Raw genomic sequence first — 23486 nt, 5'->3', positions numbered from 1 at the left:
TTAATATATTTAGTTTAATATTTAATTTAATATAAATACCTAAGATGACAAGTGCATCTATCTATACGGGTATATTGATATCCACATTTCCTTTGCAGTACGGGAACAAGCTACAGGTACATTTTACAGAGGTAAGAGTTCAGCCAGAGAGGGTGAGCAAAGGAAGCACACAGAAACTGGCGGAGCAGCAAGAGCAGCTCAGCACAAGTTCCCTCTCCTGCAGGAACCAGACAAGCAGAGAGGAGCAACGCACCCCCCAGGAGAGCTGAGCGTCCGGATCCCACAGAGCAGGGGTTTGTTTTAATGCTGATCAAAAGCATTAAAACCCTTCAGACAGCACTACAAGTATTTGTTTTCATATGGTGTTTGTTGTAAGATAAAAAAAAACACAAACCATAATTTAAGTATAATTATACTTCAAAGTCTTTAAAAAAAAAAAAAAAAGATGGAGGAAGCCCCACATTGCTGTCACCAATGAGAAAGCAGACACAGAATGGAATTGGTTTATGGCAAAGTTTAAAATCCTTTCCCCCGTAAACACACACTTTGAGTTTTAGAGCCAGGATTGTTCTCAAACAAAAACCTACCCTCACACACTGCAACTCACCCTCCAATAGCCAGTAGTAACCCTGGGCTCACACTACCTTGCCAACACGACAGTAATTGTGATCTTGAAGTTGCTACTTGTACAGTGCAATAAACAAAATCCAGTGAGGTTACACCTGATTGTGCATTTTCCTTTCACAAAAACACAGCAAAAAAAATACTTTCCTGCAAGTACAAAGTCAGATTATTGCTTCAAAAATAGAGCAGGCGTAAGATCTTTGCTCTACTGAAATTAAGAAAGGTTTCAGGAATAGGGAATTTACCTTACACACTTGTGTGAAGAAAAAGGATTGAAAAAAAAAAAGATAAAAACCTTCTAAAATCAAGTAAGAAGATATACAGCCATCCCCTGAGTAACTGCGCCCGTGCACTGCACATCCCTGAGCACCCCCATAAAGTGACTGTTTTACGTGTGCAGTCCACGAGCGCCTCAGCACAGAGACACTCAGCTGTGGCAGCGATACCCGCATATAAAGTACAACCAAGTATACCCCAAACTTCTTACGGCCTTTTAGAAATAAAAAATTCACACAGTAAGAGTGGGATGCAGGGGAGAAGCAGCAAGGGAAGGAAGCTAATGGGAAAATGGACAGTCCCTGGGCAAGGAGCGGGGAAACGGGTCTCTCAGGCATCCCAAGGTTTACAAGGGGGCCAAAAAGTGACTTCCTGCTATTCAAGTCCAGGCTGAAATATAATAAACCAGTGCCAGCATAACACTGGCTCCTGTCCATCAGATTTATAAATCAGTACTTTGACAAAGAATGCTCTCTCTGTTGGCTTCACCATAGATAATTTTAAACTGCCAAGATATGTTGTTTAACCCACTCAATGTTTAATGTCACTTCTGCAAAAAATGGTTCTGTGGCATAACATGTTAGCAGCAATATTCAAAGACAGGCAAGTGAAATATTGCCTACTGCAAATACAGAAGCCTACCAGAGAGCCTTTATGACTTAAGGGCTTAAAACCACAACACCCAAACCACAAGACTCCTACAGCACAGCCTGTGCTTGAAAGGAAAGCCCGGCTGGTGCGAGGCGAGATTTCTCACCAACACAGTCTTTACAAGCTTCAGTCTTTACGCAGGTGCCGCTCAGAAGAAAGTACACCTTTACCAACAGACCGACATCAGTGTAGCTACAACCACATCAAAAGAAGCTGTACTACTAGAACAAAAACTTTTACCACTACGACCCAGAAAACCACGTCCAGTATTGTTTTCTACAGCTCCTCAAAATCCAGCTCCGCTATTACAGGCTGCAAACACACGCCGAGAAGGCCAGGGCCAAACCTTGCGGCTCATCGCAGGGGGTGCCACGCACGCCCCGGGGGGCGGGAGCCTTCACGGCATCTGCAGACACTTGAAAATATTCTCTATTACTCCAAGATGCTCCGAGTTTTGCAACCCACTCGTGTGGGACACTGTGCTCCACCCGCAGCCTGCGGGAGGGGGCGGGAGCATCCCCAGCCCCCGGCTCCCCCCGAGGGCCGGCGCACGGTTCCCCGACGGGGGTTTGCGCTGGGGTTCGGCAGCGCACCGGTACCCCGCACCGGCATCCCGCACTGCTCACACACCCCGCACCGCACCCGCACCGGGGACTACTCCCACGCCCCGCACCGCTCATACATCCCGCACCGGCACCGGGCGCTCCGCATCCCGGCAGACAGCGCCACGGTTCCTCTCTCGTTCTCCTCTCCCGGACGGAGCCCGGTGCCGCCGCAGGAGCATCCCCCGCCCGGGGCCGGGGATCCGCGCACCGCACCGCACCGGCGGGCTGGGACCCCCCGGCGCGTGCTCGGGGCGGCGACAGCAGAGAATTAACGCGCGTATCGAAGCTCGGGCTTTCCCCGCGCAGGAGGATGGCACCGACCGAGAGAGCCCGCCCTCCCCCGCCGGTGCCTCCGCGCCAACGGCCGCCCGCGGCGGGGAAGCGCCTGCGGCAGCTCCGCGGGACGCCGGTGCCGCCCCTCCCCGCCGGGCGCCGGTGCCCTCCCCGGGACGCGGTGGCTGCCGGCGCCCCGCCCGCCCCCGCCGCGGCGGAGCTCGGTCCGTCCCGTTCCGCCCCGCACCTGCCGGCCCGCCCCGCTCCCGCCCCGCTCACCGAGCAGCAGCAGCCGGTGCGTCTGCTTGTACTCCCGCTTCTCCGCCTTCAGCGTCTTGTCGATGCTCTTGCTCCGCTTCTTGTCCGCCCGCTCCTTGGCCACCAGGTCCTGCCGCAGCCGGTGCCGCACCTGCGGGTCGCCCGGTTCCGCCGCGGGCGGGGGGACGTCCGCCTCGCCGCCGCGGCCGCCGTAGGGCGCGGAGGGGTGCGCGGCGGCCAGGCGGGAGCGCAGGCTGTAGCACAGCCCCATGGTGCCCTAGGGCGCGGCGGGCATGCTGCGGGCCGGGCCGGGCCGCCGGGGCGGGGCGGGGGCGGCCTCCTGAGGCGGCCCCGCTCCGCCGGTGCGGGGCGCGCGCTGCCCTCCGCCCCGCCCGCCGGGCCCGCGCCGCCCGCACGTGATGCGGACACGGGTACCGTATTCTCTGGAAAGCGGCGCCCGCCGCAGCCTCACGGCGGGAGCAGGGAGGGCTCGGAGGGGGAGCGGCCGCCGCACCCCCCGTCGCCGCGGGGGGAAACCCCTTCCCCGGGGCTGCCCGCCCCCCCGCGGGCTCGGCATCGGAGAGACGTGGGTCGCCCCCCCCCGCCCCTGACCACGGCGGCTGTGGCCGGTCGGACGCCTCGGCCCGGCCCCCGTGAGGGTCTCTCCCGGCCGGGACCCGAGGTGACCCGCGGCGGGCGGGGGGGACCCCGGTCCGGCGGGGAGCTGGTGCTCCCCCGCCGCAGCACCCGCGGTGACCAGCGGTCCCTCCGGTCCTGATGGCATCTGCGGAGTCCGGGCTCGGTGACCTTAACGGTCCTTCCCAGCCTAAACGATTGGATCGTTCCGCTCAGTCGCAGCCCACTGGAAGCCAGGAGGTGACACCAAGACCTGTGCCACACTGGGGTTTGTCGGTGCCTCCTTGTGTTTTCCACCAGCACCATCATCCCGCGGAAAAGTTAAGGATGGAGCCTGCTCTCTCGCTCTCTCCCTCTCCTCTGGAGGCACCACATCTGCTTTCTGGCAACTCACCTCCTCAGCTGCTATCCGTTTGCCCGGCGAGGGGCGATGGTGCCGGTTGGGGTAACATCCCCCCCCGGCAGCTCGCGCCGGGCACGGCGCTGCCAACTTTGTCATACTGCAACTTACACTCGTCTCCGGCCAGCTCTGAAGGTCCACGACAACATGACTAATGCTCTCCGGGGCCTGGCCACGCGTCCCGTGCTCTGGGGCTGGATCCTTCCAGCCGCGCTCTGTGCTCTGGCCCGTCTTCTGCAAACAGCCCGGGAGGTTCTCTCCAAAATCTCAGGTTCTCCTGTAGGTGCTTTCTCACAAGTTAAGCGTCTCTGTGGTAGAAATTTCCCTTTCCAAAGCTTCTGCGAGCCTGTGCCAGCAGAAGGACAGATGTGTTAAGAGGGTGACCCGCTCTTCCCCCCTTATTAACAACACCTGAAAGGCCGAGCAGGTCTTATATGAAACCTTCGAGTGTTTGCGTTGCTGCATCAGGACAGCTGTGACAGGCAAGAGCTGCCCTGGGGAATGAGAGAGCTGCCCGTGGAGTTTGCCGTTAGCCGGGTGAGCTGACCAGCTCTCGTCTTTGTACCTTTTGTCACTCCTAGCCGTGGGACCCAGCCTGAACCCAGCCTGTTTGACCGCGCTGCAGCAGAGGAGCAGCGTTCTGGGCAGGCAGTGGTCGTGTCCGGGGGGGGTCACCCCGAGCCCTGTCCTGCCAAGGGAGCTCGGGCTCCTCCGTGAACTGGCTCCCTGTCGTCCTGCTCTCAGAGCAGCTCCAGGAACAATCCGCCACAGCACGTGGGGACACCGGAACAAGGGTCAGGAAACGTGTTTGAATGGTCTGTGAGCCTGGGCTCGGGCAGAGACACGAGCAAATGCATCGCAGCAGAAAGACTCGCACCCGTTCCATACGGGGACACTGTGTGTGTGTCCCTCGTAGGAAGGCTGTTAGTTATTTCAACAAGTTTATTTCTATTTGACTCACTTTCGGTCAGGTCTGCTAACTGATTGCCTGGTTCTTACCTCTGCACTCCTGCAAATTATCCAGTGGAAAGTCGGTGGGTCCATTCCCGGAGAAAGACATCACCTGAGCAAAGGGAGAGAACTTCTCCTTCTTCCCATTTGTCCTGTACTGATCAATACCCTGCTGCCTGGCTGTTACAGCCGTTAGTAAGTGTACAAATTAAATCATTACACAGCAGACAAGTTCACTTTACACATCGCCACAAGCCCAGCAGCTTCAGCAACAGTTGCTGCGTCGCAGGAACTAATCCATCTCCCGCTGGCCCGAGGCGCCCACATGAGTCACGCCGTCTCCACCGCTGTAATGCCTTTTCCTCCGGGACCAAGAGCTCGTCCTTCTGATGAACACACCCCTGAGAATGTAATATACTGAGAAAATGTGAAGGTCAGCCCAGAGGATTATTAATAATGGTTCCCTTTTTCTTCCTGTGTGTTTGGGAGAGGCACGGAACAAGAGGCAGGTTACACATGCAGACGGGAGGGTTCTCTGGAGCCTGCTACCTTGTGGGGAGCTAGCGATGCGCCGCCTGCAAAAGGAAGGTGAACTCTCAAGGGCTGTGAAGAAAACAAATCCAAACAGAGCCAAAAGGTAAAATGTGGAGCTAGAAAGCAGCATTCAGCCTATGGACTTGTTCCCCTGGCTCCTGCTTGTGCAATTCACAGCAAAACAAGTTTAAGATCAGTCCCTCATGGTTTCCTTACTCTGAGAACTTTTCCAGGGCAGGTGACAAGTTCTGCAAGGCACACCGAGCCTGTCTGCTCTAATGGCCATCCCCTCCCAGGTATGAGCTGACGTGAAAATCCAAAAACAAAGTAGGATTTCCAAGTGGAGGACAATAACTCATAAAACTTAGGAATTACTTGTTTCAGGAATTCCACATCCTGGTATACACCTGGCTACGGCCCTGCCTATCCCCGCAGTATAGATGTCGTTACACAAATTCATCTGTTAACAATGGCAGAAGCACAGCTCATGGGCTTCCCGGCTTACACCGGTTTCAGTTGGTGGCAAAAGGTGACAGCAAGGATAAGGTCATGCGATCTCTGCTCTAAGGTCTGCAGGTCTCTCTGTATTTTTATTCTATTGTTTCTACCACCTGCAACAGGGGAAAAAAAAGGTGGGGAGGTTAAAAAGCAGAGCGGGACATCTGGGAATGCAGAAAATACCAAGGGAGAGAGGCAATAGCTGTGAGACTGCAGCGTTAAGAGGGGAGACATGGACACATAAGCAAAGAAACTTGGATCAACACCAGGAAATATGTCAGCAAGAGAAACATAAATGTGTAAAATCTGTATTTATTTGTGCCCTGGGAGGGAAAATAATTGATTGAACTGAAACTCCCCCCCCCTTACCGTAAGCGAGCTGCACATGCACTGTTTACCTCTTGCTGCACGATACCCGTGTGCCAGACCCGCTCGGGAGCTCCCGGCGCAGCCCCCCGCAGGCAGCCCCCTCCTGCACCCCTCTGCACCCCTCTGCGCCGGTGTCAGCGGCCGTGCCCAGCACCTCCCCTAAAGGCATCTCGTGTGAGGGAGTTCACTTTCCAAAGGGGGTCCGGGGCTGCTGCTCACAGCGCGGCTGGAGCAATCACGGTGCTGAGCACCCCTGGAAAATACGTTGTGCCACCCAGTTGCAAAAAAAGGCTTTTAGGTCAAAAGGAGAGGAGTCACCATTTGTGGAGTTTGCTCAGTGCCCGTATGATTGAGCACCCACTACAGACTGCAAGTGCTTTCCATTCATTTTAGCTGAAGCAGGTTTTATCTGGACTCTGCCTTTGGTCCTTTGCGTCAGGTCTTGCGTCTTATTTTGCCGTTATTCCTGTTTCCTACATTGAACTCTAGATATAAAAGACTGACTAAGCACCGAATTTCAATCTTGGATTCCTAAATCCTTGTTTAAGTCGGATCTAAACTGTTAACTTTTTCTCCTTTTGAGAAAGTGAGAGCCAAGAGTTCCCGGTCCCTATAACCACAAATCCACTGTCAGTGGCCTTGTCACGTCTCTTAACTTAAAAGCCAGTTCACCTGTAAAATAAACACCGTGATACACAGATAAGGCACGGTGTGTAGAATTAGCTGCATTTGAACTGTATTTCAGATATAAAATGGCAAAAGGTGTTATTGCTCGCAGTCACGGGACGGTGCTCTGAAGACAGGGTCAGCAAATGCAGCGTTGCTGCTGCTGCCCAGCCTGGGCTCCTGAGGACATGGCCCGAGCAAAGCCCCTTCACCTGGGAAGATATTAGATGTTTAAAGAGGACGAAGTCTTTATGTGGGGAGACTGGAGTGTGTCGGTATGGCCGCGGGAGGGGATGACATCCTGGTCTAAACCTCATTCCTGGTTGATACCCTTCCAGTCCATCTTTGGCTCCCGAAAGCCGCATGGTGAAGCCCTGGGCTCCAGGAGCAAAGCCGTGCATTATCGCTGCGTGTAGGTGAATGGAGAAGCATCCAGCTTATTAATATCCTGATTGATCTTATGCAGATGTTAGTTATCCTGAAGCAATTCCCGTGAGGTCCTTCACCACCTCATCCAGCATTTCTCTTCTCTCTGGTCCTGACAACGCAGTGAGGGATAAAAGCCGGGTGGTGGCAGGCAGAAGGGCGTTCAGAGGTGGCAGCAGGACCTGGACAGCTGTATCTGAGGGCACTGCGTTCTGGGTTCAAATCAACATTGTGGGTATAAATTAAAGTGTGACTCCTGGCTCCATTCCTCTTGCCAGGCTTGCGCAGGCACTCGTGTAGAGGTCTGTGCTCTGGGGACACTGACTGCTCCCTGACAGGCCGCCTTCACTGGGCACACAACCAGCCAGTGTCACCAGCCAAACTCCAAAGTACAGACTTTTCACTCTGTTGAATACAACAAAACTTGCTGCCTTTCCCCCTGACTACCTTTATGGATGCTTAGTTGGTTTTCAGCATCACGCCCCAGTTTTCCTTCAGAAATATCAAAATATTTTCCCTTTTTTTCTTTTTACCCATTGAAGACCATGTGTGAGGTTCCCTACAGTGGCTTTCTGGGTCCCAGAGCTGTCGCCTGAAAAAAATATTTATGGCTTCAGATGGAAAAAGTAGTACATTGTAAAATTCAGAAATCACGTAACCAGATGACCTGCCCAGTTCCACTCACTTCACTGGGCTTTGCACGTGTATCTCACATCAACCTGCCGCGGATGAGGGGCCCTGAGCTGGGCTGGAAAGCCACTGGGATTGCACTGGTGAGAACAGCAAAGCAATATTCTGATAAAGCAGCTTTTTTCCATGCCTGAAGTGCTTTCCTACAGCCTGCAGATACCTCCTGCTCCCCCTCCGTGCCTCTCCAGCAGATAAAGGGACACGTTGGTTGTTGAGCTCATTGCGGCACCTTCAGCAGCCGGGGTTGTCATGGGACTCCCTGCACAAACAGAGCGGGATTTCAAGGATAATTCACAGCACGAGTGAGCAGCCTTGTTCTGTCAACAAGAGCCTGCGTGTTTATAAGGACCCTCAAATGTGTTTTTAAAAATACTCAGGCAGGTATTTTTAGCAGCGTGAGGCTCTCCAGCCTCCCCCAACGCACCGATGCTGTTCCTGGCCCTTCTCCCCGTCGCCCGGGCAGTGTCTGATGGTGAACCCCCCCCAGGGATGTTTCTGCGGGGGCTGACTCCCGAGCAGCCACACGGGTCCCGTTTTTCAGGCTGCACTGACATCTGTTGGCTCCCCGCGACTGAGGGAGGAGAGAGCAAACCCGCTCGGTTCCCTACGTGGAGACAAACCACCGGGCGAGCAATCCCGCAGCGATAATTCACAGAGGGTCCTGTCCCATGGGCAGGGTCGAGCAGGTCTGAAAGCTCAGGGCCTCCCAGACAGTCGGCGATGGACCGCGTTCCCTGCGAAACGCACATCTCCCAGCCACCGCCCTCTCGGTTCCCCGTCTCTCCCTCAAACGGCACCAGCGCTGCCTTTTCCGAGGGAGGGGGCTCCAGGCAGCGTGAAGAAGCCGAGTGCTTCACTGCGAGCGTGTTGCCCCCTCCACGTGACAGATTGAACCCGTGGGACGTGAACACTCATTTCTGAATCAGTGTCTGAACAGATCACACAACCCTTCGGAAAAAACAAGTAAGAAGCGAGCGGAGCGTTTCACTTCAACTAGCAGGGTCTTACTCAGATGTACGGTTTTGATGGTACGACTGGTGTGCTCGGCGTGACGAGCAAAGAGGAACTGGATGTGCTGGAGGGCAGCCAGCGTCTGCCTTGGCTAAAGCCTCCCTCCCGCAGAGGCTGCGCCGCTCCGTCAGTGCTCTCCTTCAGAGCTAACACCAGACCTCACCGCAGCGGGTAACGGAGCTGCCCGCTCCCCCGGCAGGCTCAGCCATGAGGCAGTTACAACACTTTTTTTTTTTTTTTAAGTGACTAATGCCCAAAGTGACTAATTTTGGCATTAACGTGCCCAAAGTGTGGCAAGTCCCACGTCTGACTGTGCAGCTCAAGGGGTTTTCTGAGGAACGCTCTCCAGCGGGTGCCCGATGTGACCCCGGCGCCTTGGGAGGGAGAGCAAAGGAGTCGGGGGGCGAGGACGAGGCACAGCAGAGCATTGGCTTCTACACGTTTCTAGAAACTGCTCCGTAGGAAAGGGCAAACGTTTGTATTTTGGATTATAACATCTTCTCACTGCTTTAATAATTTCTTTTTTTATATGATACAAGAGACTTTGTTTTCTGTGCCATTTAAAAATGTGCTTTTCCTTGCAGTGATGTCAGTCATATCGTAAGTGGTATTTGTCTCTGGACAGCAAAGGAAGTTTTGATGAGGTTTACTAATTTCTGCTGATGACATTTACTTGCGCTCCCATTGTGAAATAATCCTTTCTACAGCCAGCACTGCAGTAGGTGTCTGCGGTCTTTCCAACAGGATTTTAGGTGCAGGACGCAAAGTTAAATATCATCCAGCCTTCACGTGTCACAGAGAGGTTTATGGCACTGAGTTAAATTCCACTGAGAGAAATAACTTGGAGATGAAATTCATAAACAGACGAGCGTGCGCAGCCTGCAGAGTGTCGGTCCTTAATTGACTCCCTCACGCTAGGGACTTTGGAAAGACACGTTCCTCTGCAGGACTGATGCTCCACGGGGACAAACTCCCTTGGGACAGAGAGTGTAACTGAGGCACCAGCCCCCCAGGGCACAGCCTGCCTCGCCACGGGCTGCGGGGGAGTCTCTGCTCCGGGGGCACCTCCTGCCCCTCTCCTCTGACCTCGGTGTCGGCAGGGCTGTTTCTCTCATATTCTCACTTCTCTCTCTGGCCACACTTGCCCAGTTGCACAGCTTAGAATTTTCCCCAAGTCTCTTCACTTGGCCAGTTAAGCGTCTAAGGATGTGCTGTGTACACTGTCTGCATTCCTCTCAAACTCTAGAATTAGACTTTTGAACATTAATGAAAAGAAGAAAAATTGGAATTTTATTTGCAAGTTGAAGGACTCTTCTGTTCTGACTAGTTATTTGCATCTGGAAAGAAACCAAGCAAAGAAACTCTAATTTAGAAAGAATGACCCAACAACCACATTTCAGAATACTTGTTCAGCAATAAGGAGTCAGGATTAAAGAGAAATATAAGGGATCAATAGTTCCCATTTCAGAGAAAATGAGGATTATTGGACAGAAAACAAATCCCAGCATTTGGTTTGATGTTTAGAAATGTATACATTTAAAGTACCCGCAAAGCAATCAATGAACACAGTTTGTGCTTTCCATTCGAGGCAGCAGAAACAGCTCACTGCGAGGTTCTCCCCTGCTTTTAAGCAATGTAAGCCATTGCTGTGGCTCACGTTACAGTTTCCTACACCAACCACAGAAGTGACATAAGGATCGTGGAGAATAATTTTGATTCTGGGCTGATTTTCAGAATAGTTTTACCGTTTGCCTTGGTAACAAGTGAGACAATTTATTCATGGCTAGGATAATGCAGCAGCGTGACGGGCAGAGCAAGCAGACCTTACTCCTGAAGTAATCGCACCAAGATCAACGAAGGTGAGGCAGGATTGAAACTGAACCATGTATTTAAAATGTAACTAAATGTTATACAGATGAGAAGCAAAAAAAAGAAAAAAAAAAAAAAAGAAATTCAGAAATATAATTTTTGGGAGCTACATTTGCTTGAGAAAAGCCCCGGCAGTGTGGCACCCTGTGGGGAGAGGAGGCACGGTCTGGATAAAAGAACTGGGCGGACCTGGAAGGAGAGACAAGTAGGCTCAGAGCAGCCTCAGAAACCCTCCAGTGCTCAGCAACTCTCTCACATATTCATTTTTCAGAACTATGGAAGATGTTATTTTTTTCAGAAGAATTTTCCTGTACTTAACTTCAGAGAAAAGGAGTGAGAGAGGGAGGGAGAGAATGATGATGCTTGGAAAGGAAGTTGCTATAAAAATGTCCTGCTGTTGTTGCAGGGACACTGGTTGCACCTCACCTTCATCAGAAGTTGGATTTCTTTTCTAATAAAGGATTTCTTCTCCTTAAAACAGCCTTACACATAAAATGTGCATGGTTAAAATTTTAGTATGTCGTATATAACGCCATTTACCCTACTGAAACTTTAGCATTCATACAGTTCTTGTATGTTTCTGTAACGATTTGATTCACAAGGCATTTAAACACAGACTGCAGTTCCACCGAAATCCCAGCATCCCTGGTAGAGAGAAAAACGCATTGTTTGGCTGCAGATAACATCACTGTTATCACCGGTATGGCATTCGGAGCAGGAAACGACAGGCACAAGGGACCCTGTCCCCAGACTCTGTAAGTGCTGGAGACCATGAAGGGCCAAGGACACCCGTAAAAGGGTGCTGGCCCCTGGTTCCCTGCGGGACCATCCGTCCCACCTCATTCCTTACAGCTGCGCCACCCCAGGCTGTTGGATGCCCCTTTGATGCAGACACACGACAGGGTTTTTTGGAGCTGGTTAATCCTTAATTTTGCTTTGCACAAGGGAATCAGAAGGGTCAACATAGCGCATGGCGTTTCTGACGTATCTGCTTGTAAGGCCCATTGGCGTTTAAAGGGCAGTGTTTCTTCCATTGTGTGTCTGTTGCCTGGCAAGTTTGGAGCATCACACCTTACAGCCTTGGACTTCTGTTCTGCTGGGATGGCTGATGACCAGGGCACTGTGCCTTGCGTAGTTCCCCATTCCTTCCTGCCTGTGGGAACATCCTGCTTGCCCTAAGTTTCTCTGCAGGGCTGAATGTCTCCCCAGAGGAATTCTTCCCTACGATCCTACAATCAGTTCTCATCAGCTTTGGTTTAACACCACACTGACTGCCAAGCACGCTTCTTGGCATGCAGGTACTAATTCCACATTTTCTACTTGCCTGGTTAGATGAGCCAGCATGCCAGAGAACAATAAAACTGTATTTTTATTCTTACACTTTGTACCCTCCCTCAGCCTGCTACGTAGGAATAATACGAGGGACAAACCAAAATTACTTGGCAAAGGCATTTGTAAAATACATGTGCAGACTCCTCAGGCGTCACAACCCTCGTGACAAGACACGGGGCGGAGAGGGGTGATGCATCGATGCTCACGGTAAAGACTTTCCAGCCGTTCCAGGAGCAACACAGAGCACGGTAAGGACCGTATGCAGCTCCTGAAGCAGAAGTTTCTGCCACCAAGAACATACCTTTGTTCCTACCAGTGGCTCAGTGCACTCTGGCTGCTGTTTAGAGTCAGCGGATTTTGGACAGACAAGTGGAGGGCTGCCGTGATGCAGAGGAGAGCGTGTTACGTGTATTCAGGAGCAGCAACCACTCCATGGGATCGCAATTTCTGCATTTCTGGGCTCTGTTGCTGGGTGACAATCTTTAAGGCAGGACAAGTCACCTACTAAGAGAGGCGTCTGCAGCCAGGGGCAGGGATAATTACAAAAGAGGTGTCAAGACGGCACGACCATAGCATCACGCCCAACAGATTTGTTTTCTTCTCATTACAGAGGGACACAAACCACAATCTTCTTTTGGAAATCCTTGGCTCTCTGCTTAAGGGAATGCTAGTTAAACACTGGATTTATTTCTGTGCTGCCGTGTTTTTAATGCTCGGCTTCAATGCCAGCGTGGTGGTGCAGGAAACACTCTGTGCTGTGCTCTTGTGGTTCCGTGTGGCTTAGTATCAGGTAAGCAGAAAAATCAAATTAATATTGTCCTTTAGTGCAGATTTTCAGATGGAGTGAACTGTCACATCTCTACTGACCTTTGTTGGGGAACCAATAAAAAAACCCAAAATGTTTCTTCGGCTTCAGTTTGATTTACACCGTTGTGCGGCACGAACCCGCGCCGTCTGTGCTGCTGCTGGTCCCGCAGCTGGCACGGGGCGCACGGTGGCCATTTCACCCTGCCTGGAGGTAGGAACCCCATTTCAATAACAGAAGGATTGCTGGAGCGGCGACACAGGAGGCCCAGGCAGCACCAAGCTCTGCTGCACGTCAGGCTGTGGCGCTCACAACGACAAGGATGCCCTTGCAGCATCAGCAGGAGTTGCACTGGTGGGTGTTTTGAGAGCACAGTTGCAAAAACCTTCATTCTTCTGTTTTGTTTGGTTTTCTCTTTTAAAGCGAGTTGGCACGCGTTTGCCAGTTGGCTAGAAATCATTTAAACGACTTCTGGTTCAGTCAGTAGGTTAAATAATCCATTATTTGCGTGGTATAAAGAGAGTGTGAAAGATTCTTTAAAACAAAAAACCTGTTTAGAACTTTGTGAAAGCAACTGGGGGAGAGAGGAGATAAATGAAACAATCAGTATTTTCTCAGCTATCTCAGTGCTTAGTTCGCTTTGCTTTAGGCCCCGTCTTCCATTGCAAAGGCTCCCGTTGACTTTCCCAGGGCTGAAGTCAGCTCCTGCAGCATCTCCCGTCACTCATCACCGGCGTTGGAGCACGTTTACGGGCAGCTCTGCACCCCTCACCAGACGCGTCTTCCTCCCTTAGTGAAACGTCTGTGTTCCAACATTACAAGTACAGAAACTGGTTTGAAGCATTGTACTTGATGAATATCAGAAAATGGGCTACGGAAGAATCCTCAGCAATACATCAAAACAATATACTATACAAAAATTCTGAGCACTTTTAGGTAAAATTCATGCTGCGTGGAAAGTTTCCAGACAGCACTTTTCTCTATATGACATGTCTACAACGAGTAGATAAAAATATTTATGAAATTTAAGTAATCTTTAAAAGAAGGGTGCAAACCTCTGAACTCCTTTTGCTTGATGATGGTGCTTGTCTGGGGATCATAGTTCTGCAGCTCTGAGACACGGAACCCGGATTGACCCCTGCATTTTCTGCCACAGGCTCTCCAAAAAGCCCTGGCACAAAGACAACACGTTCTGTGGACATACCAGAGGCAAAGCCTCACAATAAACAGAGCTCATTAGGGCCCTCCACTGCAGATGCCTCTCTGCAGAGGAAGAGAAGACAAAGCAGTAGAACTTTCCTCGAGGAGTGAGGGGAGGAACTTTAGACCTGGACCTGCACAGGGACCCTGCTCCATGGCCCAGCAGGGATGGAACGGGGCTGTCCTGGCCCGTGTTCATCTGCCTGGGCACCACACCATCGTTTCTTAGTGGAGCACCATGAGGGACCCATGTGGGCTTTCTGTGTTGGAATAACGAGGCGCGTTTTGATTTTACAGTTAAGCCCAAGTGAAGCTTTCTCCATGCCTTTCTGGGTGAACCAAGATTGATCAAACACTTCACGTTATCTGCTGCAGAATCTCACAGATGTTTCCTTGCAGAACCCTTAAGCAGAACACCAAATGTTTCACCACCACATACAAAGCTGGGCAGGAGCCAAACCTTTACGACGTTGTTTTGTGTTTGCCTATAGTATTGCACGTGCCTGTCAGATCCGCTTCCTGTTTTGGATATTAGATCTCGGGATGGAGAGCTTCCAAACGCTAGCCAGGTCCAAAGTAAGCTGCGCTCCACAAAAATAATAACAGTAATATCAGAAGAAGTATAAATACCCAGATGAATAATTGTCTCTCTATTATTTCCTGGCTTGCAAGCTTACGTGTGTTCATGGGAGGGGGGGCAATTTTAAAAGACACATGCTAAATTCCTGCTGGCCAACAATATGAAAGTCTCTGTTACTCTCACAGCCTTTATATTTTACATATCAAAGTGATATCCAACAAAATATGCATTTAAGACCCATCCCTTATGGAATTTATATAACGGGCTTTGGATTCGGTTTGGGAGTTTGTCCACTGTTAAATCTGCTGAAGACAAAAGGAACGCTATTTTGCTCTCACCGGCAGTATTTCCCACAGATATGAAGAGTGGCTGAATGTTATGAAATTGCTTGTGAAGGAGGATTCAGAAAGCAGCATGTCGGTGGGAGACCCAGTCTCATGAGAGGGAGTGTGACAGTCAGACGGGGAAGGAAGTTGTGTGTGAATGTCAATGGCCCAACACACAAACGGCTGGTGTTACAAACACCACTCCTACCCCCAGCGCCTCCTCGGCTACAGTCTCAGCCTTACCTCTTTGGGGAAAACACTTCCAGATTTGCAATCTGGATTTATTTGTTAGGGTTGGCTTGACAGAAAATCAAAAATGTTGTAAAACACAATAGAATAAAATAAAAGTATTTGACTAGTTAAAAAAAATTAGACTGAAAAAACTGAACATTTCTTAAGTAATTCCTAAATAAAATCTGAGTTTTCTGGTGATTTCTATAACACTGAAGTTGTAGACTTCGTACCACAGCGTTCATAAGACACTGAATTCAGATAAAGTGCACACCTAATTTAGAGCAGTTATTGCCTTAATTCTATTTTCAACCGACAGGATGAAGCTAATCAAAATCGGAGAGAAGAAATTTGTGGGTTTGAAGCAAACCGCTGGCCCTGTGGTCCCTCCAGAGGACAAGCAGCATCTCCCAGGTGCAGGTAAAACAGCAGCGTCACCTTGTGCCTCTGTCCCTGCTCCGTCCCTGAGGAGCGATGGCCCAAAGCCCAGGCGGCAGCTCCGGCCGAGCCCCACCTTGGGGCAGCCAAAAGCCGAGGAGCCCGTCCCCAGCGGGAAGGATGATGTGTGGGAGTGGAGGCAGCACAGGGACGGTCTCTGCAGGCAGGGGGATGACACCCCGATGCTCACCGGCAGCCGCCCCAAGAGCTGCCCCCCTTCAAGGAGACCGTGTGTACTTTAGCAAGATGTGTACGATTTTCCACTCTGTCCCTCCCAAACACTGCCATTGCCCAACAGACTTCAATGTACATGGAAAATTATTTTCCTCCCAGATGTTCCTATTTAGAACTCAAAGACTGCTTTAAACCATATTAAAATTACATTTAAAATACTAATAAAGAGAATAAAAACATTAACCGTATGTTCCATTACGCCGTAGTTAACTTGTACTAAAACACATATCTTTCTTAAACACAAGTTAAACACATGCACTAAGATGTCCCACAGCACACACGTGATTCACAGGCGCAGTTCCTTTGGATTTTGAGGAGAACTGTCTTTCTAAGTCACCTACACAACTCTGAACTCCAGTCTTTCAACTTCTTTTAAGGAAAATTAAACTTTTGACAAAGTAATCCGGCAGCTGTTCAGTGCCCTGTTCGATGTATAAGTGTGAACACCCCCCCGTAACTCCGGGGGTTACTGAGCAGGTGCGATTTAGATGATTTAGTTCATATCCTTTTAGTACCTATAGATCATCCAGTACAAATCTCGTGTCCCGGACTGGGATTATCAGAGACTGAGTCAGCAAGAGCTTTTGTGAAAGAGCTGGTTAATGCTGTTACCCCCCCACACCTGCAGTTCTTAAGAAGTTCCATTATGCCATCCCCTGGTCCCATTTGTTTAATCCTCTGGGTTAAAGACACTGCTTAGCAGCCTCACACCCCTTTTCCTAGAAAGTAACAACGATTCACTGAACCCCCCCCCAGTTCAGTATTTCATGACAGCGACCTGGAGGGGTCAGAGAAGCTTTGTCAGTTGGTGTTCCGCTCTCTGCGGCGCTCTCTGTTCAAGTCAGGCAGACCTTGCCAGTCCATGCTCGCTCTGCAGCACAGGATTTCTGCTTCAATTCTCACTTTGGGTCTGCCCATTTTATTTTTTTCTGCGTCATTTTATCAGTTCCAAGGCCAACGAGATCCTTCTGGATGACAGCTATTATTTATACACAGTACGTTTTTCTTACTACTGCTGAAGTTTTTCTTGGTACTGAAGTGAGTAACTTTGCAAACAAGACATTTTTAAAGTACAATGAATGTCCTTTAGGATCAATGCTGGGGTGGATTAGTGAGGATATAAGACTTAAAACATTTTCTTCAGGAACTGTAGACAGTTCGTTGACTTGAAAATGAGAACTAAATTGGGTAAAAAGAGAAAATATTTATCCACCCCAACGTTTCACTGGCTTTCAGAGCAAGACTTTTCTCCAGAGTTTCAAACCATTAAAGATGTCTGTTCGAACCCTCCCCTAAACTTAAAAGATCTGCAGATTCCTTTGAGAATAATTATAGTCCAAAATTCCAGGTAATTTTTTGTTTTGTTTTGTTTTATTTTCCCCTCTCTAGATAACAGTGGTAGTCACATATTTTCACAGTTTGGATTTTTTTCCCTGGACCACTAGACTGCACTGTGCCATCAGTGCAGAAGAGCCATTCGTTCTGCCAGAGGCTGTTGGGATTGAGAAGGCGCTGGCTCCCTGCGCTTCGATCTCCTCCAGCTGCTTGCTTCGGTGCTTCACAGGTCAATCCCCAAGGTAAGTATTTGTACATATGGAGAGGAATTTATTTTTTCGTCTTAACTCCAATGCCTGTTTGCAGTTCAGTTAAGGGTCGCTGAATATACTTTGTCTTAATTTTTTTGTTATAAATCCGAAATTGACTTTTTTGTTTTAAGGAATAAGGCCTTAGCTCCCAAGCTTTGATTTGGAGGCGAATTTAAAATCTCTCAGCTTTGTAAAAGGCTAAGTCACGCACCTGACACCATTGTCCCCACTTCTCATACTGCACCACAGAGAGGCCTGAATACGCTTTATTGCCTTCAGCTCAGCTCTGCCCCACCGCTGGGACACGGTGGGAGTCTCCCCTGATCCACAGCCACTCTTTGTCTACTTGCTTTTTGATTCAGCCTTAACAAAGGGGTCAAATCTTTCTAGTAGTCACTTCCCCTCCCTCCCCCCCTTAAAACAGAATTCTTTAAAATACTCCAGCAAATCCTATGCTCTGCTCATTACCAGGAGGTTTAATGGGAACCACGTGGCTCAGCTTCGGTACGTGGTGAAATGCATCTACTTTGGTTTGTCAGAGCATCAGGCGGAGCGCGGCCAGAGCCCCGGCCATTCCCAGCCAACGCTCCGGTGGAGACACAACTGCGCCCACCCTTGTTCCAGGGGTGAGCACAGCAGCCGCCTTCGGCTTCTACAGCCGCCAGCCCAGTCCTACCCACAAAGAGCCCACGGTCCGGTCCGGCCACCCGTTCACCCAGGACGTTTGCACTTTACATGAAGTGCACCAGAAATTCTTTGCAGAAAACAAAAACAAGGTCTGAATGCCATTGTCCGACCCCACACCACCGACCTCGCTTCCCGCTGCCAGGGTCAACCTTCCCCCTTCCCTCGCGGGGGACTGGCCCCCTTCTAAATAATTCCTCCGCGAGTGTTTCAGACACACGGTCTCATTTCTGGCAGCCTCCCCCGCGCTAAATTCTCTCTGGTGCCTGGAACAGCTGCTTATTCCTCCAGCCTGGGCCTTTGGGATGTAAATAGTGTAATCCGACTTCAAGAGGCAAGGAAATATTAGCAGAATTTAATGTAAATATTGTATAAATCATCCCAAAATAGCACGGCCACGGGATGAGCCAAAGACACTAACTGAAAGTTAAACAGACTAAGTAAATATAGACTAAATATATTCCTCTCCTGGAATTGCCACTGGAATGGATCCAGAGAGGAAATAGGTTAAAATACAGTCTTGTGGCAGTGATATTAAAAAGCCATTGGCCCGTTTGGTGACATTTATAATGAATTTTATGTACTCCATACATTTTTAATACATGCTGAGTTAAATATTATCAAATCTATAAAAAGATTATGGAAAAAAAAATGTCTGGTTTCATATGGGTGGACGCTGCCTGGAACTCTCTCTGTAGGTTTTGTGCAAGAGAAGTGTTTGAAAGAAAACATGAAAGGGAAAAAGTGAAAAAACCCCGCAGTGCAGTTTTTGAAAAGCGTTTCTCGCCCGTTTGGAGCCTAGAAATCACCGCACACCGGGGCAACGGAATTTCCAGGACAGGAACCACAATGGGCAGCAAGGAATGAGATGCATTAATTCCATCCCTTACACGTGCAAATGGAGAAGAATCAGTTCGACTGTCTGGTGTGGCTTCGTGCAGCTCCTCGTCCAGCCCAGTGTAAGCACACGAGGACCCTTCCCCTGTACAGACGCCTTCCCAGCGGGTCCCCGGCCACCGCCGCAGCAAACGTGATTAGCAGCAGCTTTGGCATCGATGCTCAATGATAAACAGACGCCCCGAGTCACCTAGAACAGTCCTGGAAGATGGGTGCTTGTCTCGATGTCCCAAAGACTATTTTTCAAAACTCTACTTTGTCCAAATTACAAAGAGGGTGGGAATTCCGTGCCCCCCACCCCCATACCCATAGAGAGCTGCCACCCCCAGGCACCCAGCGCAGCGCCCCGGCAGAAATCAAACCAGAAGCTACAGGAAAAGTCCGAAACACCTAAAAGGAACGAAGATGGGTCTGAACAGACTCAACCCTCAGCTTCTCTGTAGCTGGATCCCTGTTGCTATGATTCACATGCTGACATTTTCATGATGAAAGGCTGGAGAGACCCCAAGAAGGTGAGCAACTCCTGTTGTGCAATCCCTTTTCACAAAAACTTCTGAAACAGCTGCAGCACATTAACTAAAATTTTCTTTCTTTGCAGAAGTATCCCCAGCCTTCAGGGCAGGAGAGGAAAGTGGCTGTGAAATGCAGAATGGGGGCTCATACTGGTCTGTACCGTGAGGCCCCCTTGCCTCCTCACACCACTTCTTCAGTGGGTGGCCAGGGTGACCACCCAGCTCCAGGACATCTCCAGGCTCCTTACGAGGAGCAGTCACAGGACAAGGGGTTCCTCTGACCGAAGCGCGACACACAACAACAAGTTCAAAGCTCAATAGCAAAGAGACTTTAACCTTAACGCTAACTGGAGGCTGTCCAGTCCCAGTATAAAGCTGAAGGGAGGAACCCGACAGAAGGGGCAGGGAGGGGAGAAATGACGACGCAGCGAGTCCCACTTCAGTTTCTTTCTGCGTTCCAACATCACAGATGTTGTTGGCTTTAGTAGATGCTGCCCCAGAGGCAGGAGGAGGCATTTGCAAACACCCACCAACCCGGGCTCCCCGTAGACAGCGGGAAACACCTCCCCTCGTTCCCCAGCCAGACCACAGCATCTCCCAGAATAACTTTTCTCTCCTTATTTCTGGTAAGGGACTGGGCTAATTCACCTCCTCAGGCGACACAGCCCTGGTGCTGCAAAGGCTGCACCAAGAAGACCCTGCCAGACCCTTCCCCGAGTCACCACTGGCCACGGGTCCCCAGGAGAGGGCTTTGAGCCCTTTTCCTCAAGCAGCACACGACGACCCGACAAACCTGCGTGCCTTTACCCGGTCAGCACCATCCCTGGGCCCCATGCACCCACCACCGGACCCCACGCGAGGTGACGATGGACACGGGGCACAGCTCGGTGTCTGTGGCCACTGCTCCCCCCCGGCTGTCACCCCACACCCTGCTCGCCCCATCTGACACCTCCCTCTGGCGGTGGGGGACACGGCGAGTGCTCACCCCTCCCCACCCCACCAGGTAGACAGGGTCAGTTCTGCCCAGCAAGAGCTAATCCCCAGGCAGGGCTTTGCGCGAGTCCATCTCTCCTCTAGGGACTGAGCCCTCCATGAAACTCTCATGACGTGTCCCCAGTTCAGACAGCATTTGGCAGTCCCAAAATATGCTAAAACAAACTATTAGCTTAATTTGTTCCAGGCAAAACGCAGCAAAGTCAGAAAAGGCTTTTCCTGGGGTACAGTTTACAAGTTGAAAACGTCACAGACAGGTTTTTCCCTGACTAAGCAGGTCGGCCTTGGGCAATCCATAAAACACCAACTCCTCTTCACTTTACCAAGCAAACCAGGGGACCACCCTTGTCCTCCCCTCCCAGTCTGCCACGCAGCTCACGGCAAACTGCTCCCAGAAGACACGGTTGTCACCAAGACAAAGAGCAGCGCTGGTCAGCTGTGGACCATCAGCCCTCGAGGAGGGTAGCCACGGCAGAGGAGCTTGCAAACTCACCTGCTGCCCAGGTCAGTGTCCATAGGGCCATCCTCAGGGAACAGCACAGCTCCAGGAAGGAAATCTCTGGGGCAGCCTCCTCTTAAAAGTGCTGGGCCCACAGCTGTAGTAATTTAAACTCTAATTCCTACAAAACAACCTAGAGAGACACCTGCCCTGGGCAGGGACACCTACCACCAGAGCAGGTTGCTCCAAGCCCCCTCCAACCTGGCCTTGAACCCCTCCAGGGATGGGGCAGCCACAGCTTCTCTGGGCAACCTGGGCCAGGCTCTCACCACCCTCACAGCAAAGTTCTTCCCCACATTCCATCTCCCCTCTTTCAGAGTTATCTGTGGAGGGCTGGTCAGGGGACCCGGCAGCGTGGAGGACCCAGGACCCAGATGTTACAGAACTCTGCAGGTGCCCCCTGCCCGGCGTCGGAGCGTTTCTATTGAAAGATGTTTAAGTGGTGCCAGAATATACTGGGTGTAGCCACCTAAATCCACTGAGGTCAGTCTCTGGTGTCTGGAGCCATTTCCCGTGAATAACTGCTGGTTTGTCGCACCGAAGGGACGATGGAGCTGTGTCGGGAATGGGGGGCACTCGCCTGGGGTGGCCGCGGAGGCAGCGAGAACGTCAGAGCGCCGGGCTGTGCTCCCCTCGGGCCGCGCGGAGGTGAGCAGGAGGGGCTGCAGCTGCAGAGACCCGGTTCCAGCCCTGCTGCCCGGCATGGGCTTGTTTCTAATTATCCCACGTTAATTTCTGACACTGAGAATCTGCAGCCTCTAAGGGGCTGGGGGACCTCCCCTTTGGCAGATCCCCTCCGGGTCTCACACCGAGGGGCCCCAGGGCAAACGTGGCACCAGAAGCTAAAATTGCCTGGAGTTGGGTGAGTAAATCCAGGTGGTGGGAACGGGTCTTGAAGAACTAAAATTCTACCCATTATGGGGTGAAGAAACACGAGTCTAACGGGAACGACCTCAGTGCGAGCTCTGCAGAAGAAAGGAAATCATTTATTTGGTGCAGGCAGCACAAATCACTGCCTTGTGCATGTCCAAGCTTCTGGTCCAGAGAACAGACTTCTCTCTCATCTAAACAGAAGGAAATAACAATGGACACCGGGAATAGCAAGGGATTTTATTATGGAATTGAAAATAAAACCAACCCTTGATTTTTATTATTTTTATTTTGTATTTCCAAAGCAGAGGAAGCATCAGACCTTTTTACTATCAGGTGTTGGATTCATTTCTTTTACTCTGCTTAAGGAAACTTAGGCTGCTTTTCAGGGTTTGATTTCCTAAATATTTATCCCTTTTGCTTTTCAGGTATTTCATATTAGATATTTCTTTTTTCTTTTTCATATTAGATTTCATATTAGATATTTCTTTTTAAAGATGGCTTCTATAAAGTGCCTTCCAAATTAAATCCAGCAGAATTATATGCTTTGAGACACAGTAAAATTGAAGAACATGATAATCAGTCATCAAAATCTAATTTCTCCTTTATTTGGCTTCTGCATTCAGTGAATAACATCAGAATTTAGTCTTATGCCACAAAACCACAGGCTACTTTTTATGTAAAAATCTACCCCATTTTGGCAAAACACTATAAATTTCAAAATTAATTAATTTGAAGAGCGTTTCTACAGGATGGAGATTGAAGACCTGAATTCAGAGCAGTGAAATCAGAACACGTTGCCATTAGCTTCGGTGGCCAGACCGAGTCAGTAACGAAAACAACTCTTCATCGACACGTTTCCCACAGCGGTTCCTGGCACCACATCGTGCTTTATGCTGACTGTCTCCAACAGCCAAAGGCAGAGCTCATTTATGCACATCTATCTCCTAGAACTACCACCAAGGGGATCAGGAACCGAAGCAGCAAGGGAGGGGCAAATGCAGGAAGTAATGAAGTTCTCGTTTTTAATTAAAAAAAACAAAGTTACATTCTGCCCAAGAATCAAAGGCAGCCACAAAACCAGCATGAAAAATGTTGCTGCTTCTCCCTTCTGCGTTCAGCTGCCCACGAAGACTTTGATCAAAGCGGCTCCCGCTAAACCCAGCGTCTTCCTGGAGCTCCCCCGAGGCCCAGCCCCGCTCCCGGGGGTCTCCTCGCGCAGGGAAAGGCGCGATTCCTCGCAGCCCAGCTCGACCCCGAGGCAGAGCAGCCAGAAGCGAGCGCTGGGGGGATTCTCACCGTCACCGCTCCAAGGGCTGAGCTGGACCCAGCGGGGAATAAACCCTGGTCACTGTCCCAGCGCTGCAGGGACACAAGTCACTCCCCGGGGTGGTCCAGCCAGGCCAGCGCTTGTCACCTCCTGGGAACAACACTGTGCACCCCCCATTACTGCCAAATCCCACAAATGTGTGAATCTGTGTGAGCTCTCCAGAACCACCCCGACCGCTCAGAAAAGCCGTTACCCTCCGAGGTCTGTTCTCAGACATGTCAGTGCTGGGAAA

General features: G+C 50.6%; 1 protein-coding gene across 1 annotated transcript in view; it reads right to left on the bottom strand.

Moving 5' to 3' along the window:
• GNAS (GNAS complex locus) overlaps positions 1 to 2958 on the bottom strand; it is a 122780-nt gene extending 119822 nt beyond the window's left edge. The window contains exon 1 of the mRNA XM_074157540.1: positions 2709 to 2958. Coding sequence (XP_074013641.1) covers positions 2709 to 2958 — 250 coding nt within the window. The remainder of the gene's footprint in view (positions 1 to 2708) is intronic.
• Positions 2959 to 23486: the final 20528 nt, after the last annotated feature.

Source organism: Numenius arquata, chromosome 12 (genome assembly GCF_964106895.1).
Source record: "Numenius arquata chromosome 12, bNumArq3.hap1.1, whole genome shotgun sequence".
Classification (NCBI taxonomy): Eukaryota; Metazoa; Chordata; class Aves; order Charadriiformes; family Scolopacidae; genus Numenius; species Numenius arquata.
Note: the sequence above shows the minus strand (reverse complement) of the source record. Positions and strands in the feature narration are given on the sequence as shown.